The sequence below is a fragment of the Apis dorsata genome, unplaced genomic scaffold (assembly GCF_000469605.1).
Source record: "Apis dorsata unplaced genomic scaffold, Apis dorsata 1.3 scaffold_157, whole genome shotgun sequence".
NCBI classification, from domain to species: Eukaryota; Metazoa; Arthropoda; class Insecta; order Hymenoptera; family Apidae; genus Apis; species Apis dorsata.
Genome location: NW_006263447.1, coordinates 390,349 through 400,092, shown reverse-complemented (window position 1 = coordinate 400,092; position 9,744 = coordinate 390,349). Strand labels below are relative to the sequence as shown.

The 9,744-nt window shown below is 26.0% G+C and overlaps 2 protein-coding genes across 6 annotated transcripts in view; both read left to right on the top strand.

Moving 5' to 3' along the window:
• Positions 1 to 86: 86 nt before the first annotated feature.
• Positions 87 to 2,888, top strand: LOC102676137 (DNA polymerase iota). Its single transcript, XM_006613595.2, has 3 exons — positions 87 to 422; positions 615 to 791; positions 895 to 2,888. Exon 3 carries the CDS (start codon positions 984 to 986, stop codon positions 2,679 to 2,681), a length of 1,698 nt encoding a protein of 565 aa, XP_006613658.1. The 5' UTR covers positions 87 to 422; positions 615 to 791; positions 895 to 983; the 3' UTR covers positions 2,682 to 2,888.
• Positions 2,889 to 5,590: 2,702 nt separating this feature from the next.
• Positions 5,591 to 9,744, top strand: part of LOC102675448 (tripartite motif-containing protein 2-like) — a 9,988-nt gene continuing 5,834 nt past the window's right edge. For 2 of the 5 annotated variants that reach the window (XM_006613590.2, XM_031509483.1), the window contains exon 1: positions 8,464 to 9,508. In XM_006613590.2, the coding sequence (XP_006613653.1) occupies positions 9,489 to 9,508 (20 nt within the window). In that variant the 5' untranslated portion in view covers positions 8,464 to 9,488. Of the gene's footprint in view, positions 5,658 to 5,779; positions 5,940 to 6,020; positions 6,271 to 6,411; positions 6,550 to 7,019; positions 7,145 to 8,463; positions 9,509 to 9,744 lie in introns of those variants that run through there. The other 3 variants (XM_031509484.1, XM_031509482.1, XM_006613593.2) reach the window with 3 other exon arrangements.

Below are 9,744 nucleotides of genomic sequence, written 5' to 3'. Positions count from 1 at the left end.
TATATATATATATATATATATATATATATAAACATGTATATATATGCGTGTGTATAAATATAGATATATATATGTAATATATAGAAAGATATACTATGACAATTCAAAACATGGCTACCATGTGAAAAATAAATTAGTCGCATTACAGTTTGTAAACAAATTTCTATTTAGTTTTTACGATAGTTTTGTTTCGTGTTAACAGCGAAACTTAACAGCCGTAAAAAAATATATTTCTTCAATGAAATTTATAAAAAGTTTCTGAGAATTTCGGAAGTGAAATATTCGTGTTTTTAAAAGTTCCAGTTACAATTTGATGTCTATTTAATGATCTAACGGATTTCTGAAAAATAAAAATATTTCTGTATTTTAATGTTATTCGTGGTTGTGAGACAATATATCTTTCAAATGAATATTAAATAATGGTAACCTTACTTTATAATTTAAAGAAAATTCTAAAATATAATAAAATAAAACTAATTTAATAAATGTGTTTCGAATTAATTTATTTAAGAATAAAAATGATAACTAATTATACAATTATATACCTCCATATGTAAGTTAAAAACAATAAATTATTTATATGTTTTGACTGAAGAACTTAACCTATTTTTTAGATATACATCTAGTTAAACATATCGACAAATAAACAATTATATATTCAGAAATTATTATATAAATTTGTGCTAAAGTGTGTTAATAACAAAAAGAAAATTATTCTTTGTTAATATCATAAATAATATGAAAATATGCATTTAAAAATATATTTTTAATCAAATCTGTTTTTTAAAAAGGTAATAAATTTTGCTATATTATAGATATATATCATAATAATTATTTGTAAATCAATTATTTTTATTATTTCTAATATTAATTAAATATTTACTATTTTTACAGATTATACATGTTAAAATATTAAATAAAATATTTATGTGATAAAGATTCTATGAATAATAGTGTATTACATTATTTGTAAATTGACCTCAATGGATTCCATTGAATTTGATGCAATTATAAGACATCCAAGAACTATAATTCATATAGATGTTGATTGTTTCTATGCTCAAGTAGAGATGCTAAGGCATCCAGAGCTAGAAAATAAACCATTAGGAGTACAACAAAAAAATATGATAGTGACAAGCAATTATATAGCACGAGAATATGGAATTAAAAAATGTATGTCGGTACAAGAAGCTTTAAGGTTATGCCCAGGGCTGGCCTTGGTAAATGGTGAAGATTTAACAAATTATCGTCATTTTTCTGCTAAAATATTGGAAATATTACATCAGTTTACTCCATTAGTTGAAAGACTGGGTTTTGATGATAACTTTATGGATGTAACATCTATTGTACAAAAATACATGAATTCTGGAAATAATTCAGAATTAAATATAAATATTTCTATGGAAGATGAAAATCCAGTTGGTGAAATATTTGGAGCTTCTGAAGAAGAATGTCCTTGTGGTTGTCATGCTCGATTAATTATTGCTTCCAAAATTGCAGCAGAAATAAGAGAACGAATTTATAAAGATTTGCATGTTACATGCAGTGCAGGAATAGCACATAATAAACTTTTAGCAAAACTAGTAGGATCATTGCATAAACCAAATCAACAAACACTTATATTCCCATGCAGTGCTCCTATGTTATTATCTAATATAGGATCTGTATCTAAAATACCAGGTGTAGGACAAAAAACTACACAATTGTTAATGTCTAATAATATAAAGACTATAGATGATTTACGCAAAACGTCTTTAGAAACCTTAGAAATGAAAATTGGCATTGATCTAGCAAGAAAATTAAAAGATAATGCTGAAGGTATTGATGAAACTGTAGTAAAACCAACAGGGAAAAAGCAGTCTATAGGTTTAGAAGATGGATTCAAAAGTGTTTCATTAGTAGCAGAAGTAGAATCGCGATTAGGGGCACTTTTAAGAAGATTAACAGAATTAGCTATGGAAGATGGAAGAATCCCGGTTGCTATGAGATTAACAGTTAGAAAACATGATTTTAATAAATCAAGTTCGGGTAAAAGGGAAACTCGGCAATGTGCTTTACCAAAACATTTACTGCCTTCTTCAAAATCTGGTGTTTATGATCATGCTAAAATGTTGACATTAGCAATGAAATTATTTCATCGTACTGTTGATGTTTCTAAACCATTCCATTTAACTCTTCTAGGAGTTGCTTTCACAAAATTTGAGGAAAGATCTTCCGGAAAAAATAGTATTACGTCTTTTTTACGAAAACAAGTCGCAGTTCAGTCTGTTTTAGATATAAGCTCAGAAGAAGGTATTTCCGATATTAATCTCGGGTCGCCAATGAGTGTGAATCAAGATAGTAATGATGGTTCTGCAATGAGTACCACTTCATCTCCAATTTCGAAGTCAATAGGTACTAATAATCAGAATACGGACGATGATTTATTGAATGAAATAGAACCTTTACCAAAAAAAACAAGATTGGAAGTATGGTTAAGTGGACGCAGAGAATCTCCAAGTAATGAAATGGCTGATCTTCGCCTCAGTCCTTCATCACCAATGCAATTGTCTCCAAAAATTGACGCAGCTGTTCTTAAATCTTTACCTATTGATATACAAAGAGAAGTGACCCGTTCTTGGCCGACAACTAGTAAACCAAAACCCAATAATATACTTAAATATTTTATAGCCAATAAGTGACGGAGTTTTATAGCCTAGAATATAATATAGCCATCATTCTGTATACACTTACACACCTACAATATTGGATGGCAGCACCATGTGATATTATGAATTTAAGTTACTAAATATTTTAAATCAATTTGCGATTTTGGGTATTAATCTTCTGTATACATATTTTCTACAACATTTACATTAAATGAATGTTAATACAAAGTAACTTTATCGTATAATTTTGGTTACTTCATTAATCATCATTAAAAAAGACCTAAACTAGATTTGCACAATTTGTTTAAAACATATTTTTATTTATTTATCTTTGATCAATTCAAACACAATTGATTAAATTAAAATAGGCGGATTTTTTAGTTGATTTAAATTTAAAAAATATTCTCAACAGTCAAAAACAAAAAAAATAAAAATATAAATTGACTATTATTAAAAATATTCCTATTTAAATAGAATTCTCTCTAATTCCTATTTTAAGTCAAAGGTAAAAAGCATAAAGTAAGTTTTATTTTCATTTTCCATGTGCATATTTCGTATGATCTTTAATTCTGATATTCATAAATATTCTGATTTTCATAAATAACGTTTAATATTATTCAACTGAATAAAAATTAAGATTAAGTAAGTTAAATATTTTTGTATTAAAAATTTATTTAATTCGTTACTTTTTTTTTCTTTTTCTATATAATTTCTTTTTTATTACGTCTCTATGAGTATTTCAACGGCAGAAAAATATTTTCATTTAAATTTTAATAATTTTTTGTGTGTGATTTATACATTTTGAAAAGAAATCCGTTTCGTTCAACGGGTGCTGGCATTTAATTTTGTATGTACTAGCTATTAAATTATAATTGTATGATTTTTTATGTTTAAAAAAATGAAATAATGTTTATATTTTTAGTATATTATCGATGTTATTCTATATGTAACGAATGTTACAAAAGACATGCCGTACAGAAATACTCACTCACCCTTAAAATACTAAGGAGCATCATTCGAATGAGAAGGCACAATTTATAATATACAGTTATATTCAGAATATTAGACAATCATAAGGTTTTATCGGTTCGATATGGTACAAGGTCAATAATATATGTTTAAACGAACACAAATAAAACAAAAAGAAAAAAAATAAGCCTATGATCCACGCTTTTCAAATATTATATTACACAAATTCACTTTTAAATGATTTACCGAAAAAATAAGCGTGTATTAAGCGTGGTCACTGGCAAGTGATACTGTAATAGTAGCTTTTGTAAATGATCATACTTATATAAGGGTACGGACAATTTATACATATATATATATATATATATGTATATATATGTATGTATATATATGTATATGTATGTATATATATGTATATGTATGTATATACATATATTCTCTTTATATATACATATATATGTACATATATATACATATATATACATATATATATATATACACATAAATAGCTCGAATAACAAAATAAAGAAATATATACGCGATAGAAATGATTACTTATGACCAAGCTTTTTTTTTATGTTTATTTATTTACTTATATGCACGGGAGAAGCGGTATAGTTCTGATTATTAACTTCTGGTTGTGAAATACATGAATATTTTATATATATATGCAACGAGGAATATGAGCAGTTGCGAAATTCACATGTATTTGTCAATACTGAAGTTCTGATTAATAAGAATAATACGCAATAGTTCGCATTTTTTAGATAATTCTCTGATAATTGATAATATTCAAGAATTAAAAACAGGGAATATAAAGTGAAATTGATTTTTTTAAACAATTGATTTTGTATAAACAATATTACATCGACGGTTCATATTACCTCTAATTCATTTAAATAAAGGAAGTTCAAGTTGTACGATTTTGTTGTTCTCTTTTTTATTATTATTGAATAATGCTCCTCGTTCCTTATCTATTTCACAATATATTTAATCTGTTTTGAATCACAATTAATAATTAAATCATCGAAATAAATTATACATACAATTTCGATATTGAAAAAAAAATTATTTTTGTTTATATATGCTACTACGCGTATAATAAAAATATTATCTTAATAATAATATTTAATAATACAAATTTAATTTAAGCACACAGTACGTTCGTGTGTGATGACAGAATTAGACCCTTACCACTACCATGTAATTTGAATGAGGCCAATCACCCAGCCACCATCTCCGAATGGAACATAATCAGGGTGAGTCATGTCATAATGGAATAAATTGTTAGCTTTATGCCTTTTTAAATTATCTTGCGCACTCGTTTAATAAGACCCTTAAATAATCCTTTTTGAATCATCGATGTATAGACACAAATCGAATAAACCAAATAATTTTTAGTGTATATCGAAACCAAAATTCTGTTGTACAAATATAATTTATAACTATTGCGTTAATTCTTTCGAAATTAGTCATGTAATATCATGAATTACATCAGCTTTCAAACAGAAAAATATTTTTTAACTGTCAATAAAAATAATTTTAATAAATTTTCTTTAGAAATAAATTTGAATTCTTAAAAAAGTGCAATCTAAAAAAATTTTAAATGAGGATAATATCAGTGAAAATAAAACAAAACTGAAGATAAAATAAGGTAGACAAACCTGTTATCTAAAAATAGCAAGATTATTCTTTGTTGAGCCATAATTAGGAAACCCCCATTGAGAGATAAACGAATACATTTTTAATATTGTTAGTCTAGGATCGTTTTCCTCTTAAATAAACAACATGAGTTTTCTTAGTTTTTATCATAGTATATGTGAGATACATCTGAATAAGCTTTTTAGGTAATATCTGACCTAAATTTAAATACTGTCCAGGCATATCTTTAATTTCCACGGTCATTAAAAGTATAAATACTCCTCAAATATATCCAGTATGCCAAGTTGATAGTTTACCTATTGTCACAAAAAACTTATTATCTTAAAATGTTTTCATTTTTTAATATTTTTATTGTTATTTTTATATTTGAAGCATCAGGTAATAATTTCTTATTTAGAAAAAAAATAAAATACCGTAAAAACTGTAAAAATCGATTAAAAAAATTATTGACATATTAAATTAAGAATCCACATTAATTATTTATATATAATTAAATATAGCTGCAAATATAAACGAAATTCCAAAAATTGTCGGTGGTTCTGTAGCAGAGGATGGGCAATATCCCTATCAAGCGTCACTTCGTTATAGAAATCGTCATTTTTGTGGAGGATCAGTATTAAATGAAAGATGGATATTGACAGCTGCTCACTGCTTATCAAGGTTGATAATAATTAAATTTCTATATATTCTATATTTCTAAATAAATGATTTTCCTCTTTTTTTACCTATCGATTATTTTAGTTTTAATGATACAGCAATAACTGTCGTATTGGGTACTAATACTTTAGACAAAGGCGGTGATAATTATCAATCTGAAAAAATAATTGGCCATCCAAAATACAGTTCTATATTGATCAGAAACGATATTGGATTGATCAAGTTGGATAAGAATATCATTTTCGGAGACAAAGTGAAGCCTATTCAATTACCCAATGAAAACTTCAATAAAATAGATTATCCTGCTGTATTATCTGGTTGGGGAACTACTAGCGTAAGCATTGATCTGTATGAATTATAATTTTACAATTTTATTTTATTATTTATTATCATTGTACTTATATATTTATATATTTATTTTTATATATTTGAATGGCAATTAATCACAATACCAATTATATACAAATCATCAAAGTATCCTGGACAAGTGCCAAATGAATTATACTATATTCAGTTGAATGTGATCGATCAAAAACAATGTTTAAATGTCAGCTTCCGTGTCACCAATGACAATATCTGCACACTTAACAAGAAGGGTGAAGGCGCTTGTCACGTAAGTGCATTCATGTCTAGTACTCTAGAAGAGGGCTCTTTCATGTCAAAGGATCCCTTAACTAAAGCGGCACTTTTTTTTCTTATTTGTAGTTCGTCGACGAAAACCGTGTCGACGAAAGCGTAACAGTGAGCACCATTGAGTTCCACTCACCTAGTTTGAAAAGAATTACATTAACTATGCGGGATGTATCAGGCGCACCCTTAACTTTCTTACGCGATAAAATAAAATAAAATCATTGCTTTTTTATTCTTTTATTCGATGTACGAATTTTTTACACCAACAAAGTAATTATTGTATTTCTATATTGATGTTATGACATTAATTCACAATTTCATTTACAAACATATAAATATGCAATAATTAATTTATCTTACTTATAAATAAAAGGTTTTTTTTTAGATAATTTTAATAATATATATAATATCATAAACATTATGTGTATTAAATGATTCATTTTTGAATCACAGGGTGATTCTGGTGGACCCTTAGTTGCCGATAATGTACAAATCGGAGTAGTATCCTGGGGAACACCGTGTGCAAGAGGTCAACCGGATGTCTTCACTCGCGTCTACAATTATATTGATTGGATCAAAGATCACATAGAAAATAAGAATTAGAAATATAATTGAATTTAATTGAATTACATGAATATTGAATGATGGATTACATATATCTGCAATCGTTATTTCTGAATACAATGTAAAATAAATCATTTCATTAATTAAAAACATTATTTAGCTTTTTTTAAATATTATATATTTATAAGAGAAAGAAATATTAAAGAGAAAAATAGTAATTTAAGAAATAAATGAATCTTGAAAAGAGACTAAATATACGTACTTCAATTTAAATAATCAAAGAAATTATATTATATTTATAAAGCACCAATTTGTAAAATAATTTTTTTTTTTTGATTTTATTTTTAATTTATTATTTTTATTTTTTTATGTTTTCTAAATTGTAATTTATTTATATACATAATTGTTAACTTATATATGTTATTATATGATCTATTATATGATCTACGCTTATGCAGATGCACTTTAAGGTGATACTAATTTTACATTTCGTAATACATGAATTAATGTTACGCATATCTAATGCGTTGAATTAAATAGAACATTTAAGCACATATATATAAAACACTTATTCGAAAAAGTATATGATCTTTTACAAATATAATTTAAATTAAATTAACTATTACATTTTATATACATCCAATATATTAATAGATACTAATAATAATATTTTTACTAAGTAATATTTTTCAATTTTAAATTTCGATTCAAAATATATATTTTTGTTTTCTTATTTTTATTTTCTTATTTTTGTTATTTTAATTATCTTTCGGCCAAACATCGAATGACCTGATTTTAATAGCGCATGCTTGAATTGTATGCATTAAAAATCATTTCAGAAGAAAAATATTATGCATAATAACATTTTCAAATATAAATCTTATATATCTATAAAACTATGTTTTTCTAAGAATTTTACAAGATATTAATTTTAAATTAAATATTGATCAAAAATTATATAATGGAATAATGAAACAATTAATCCAAATAATAAAGTTTTTTTGCAAACAAAATCTAACAAACATTACGATAGCTTTAGAAATTCTTTTGACTACACCACTGCTAGCACTTATTCAAAGATTGCCAACATCGAGGCCAAGGATGCGCACTACTACCCCGATCTCGTCAATGTTTACAAAACACATATTCTATATCAAATTGCCAATATTTAAATTGTATAAAACATAAAATTGATATAATATTGATATAGTAATTTTTTTCAAACTATAATAAACAATAATCCTAATTTTAATTGAAAATAAGAAAGAAGACTCTACAATGTATATAACTAATGTCCATTTGTCATATGTATGACCTAAATCACAGTGCGCATGCGCAATTGAGCAAGGACAGTTTAGAGGGTGTACTTTCACCCCCTGTTTCTTATATTTCGCGATTTCTCAGTGCCATGTCTATTCGTATCATTTTCTGAGAAAAACAACGTGGTGTGAAAGACGAGGATTGGTGGCCATGCCACCTGCTGGAGCTTAATGTACATTATCTGAAATCAATATCGCTATCCTTATCTTTCGTCTTATGAACAACGTCATTCTAGTAGTTTGCACTAGAGAAATATGAGCGCGGTAGAAACTGTACTCGGGGGATTGTGTTAAGAGTGGTAAAACCTTCGGTGTTTGTAGTGAGAAAAATAATGAATGCCGATTTATCATTATTATTAAATTTTTATCAAATAAAAATACTATAGTTACGAATTTGTTCTATTCAGATACTGTTAATAAAATAATTTAATAATTAAATGTGAAAAAAATATCGTGTGTACAAAATACAATTTGTATGTGTGACACGATTGCCAAAATTGCAAAATTGAGCATAAAAAGGTTAATATATTGGTATAATCTATTTGTTCAATATTATATAGGAAACGATGCACCACTAATACTGTTTTGGCTCATGTATTGGAGATGTATTAATGTTCATCAATTTTATTGTTTAGAAGTGTGACAACGAATATTAAATAAAATCTATAAACGTATATGTTTATGTTAATGCTTTTATATCCTGATATTGTAAAATTCTTTTAAAGTAAAAAATATATAAATGTTTTAAAAATATATAAATAATGTAAAAGATATATAAATGTTTGACTATATTTCGGCATTTTTCATTTGTGATAAAAGATCAGACGTTCAGTATTTGAACATAGCTCATTGGAAAATGCTGTTGTAAACAGTCTTATAATATTGAAGATCTTGCTACACTTAAATTGCTGTATCATGGTGCTTTGTTAGTGTGCATATCACGCCTGTGTAAGATCCTTGGGACGCCATAAATAATATATCGCGCCAATACTGCTTGTATAAAAATAACTTATCATCTGAGTTTATCAAAGGAAGCTTCATGAGCTGCTGTCCATTCATGTAAGTATGTGACGAACTTTTTTAAGAAATGTGTATACCTTTATAATATAAAAATTTACATAGTTTACATGATAGTACGTGATTCGTATTTTAAGGATTGATAAAAATGAAGATAAAGATATATATTAATGCTTTAAAATATTATATAAAAGTAAATTCATTTTTTGTTTAAATAAAAATGTGAAAATATGTTTATAAAATATAATTATTATAAAAAATTAAAAAAAGAATATAAA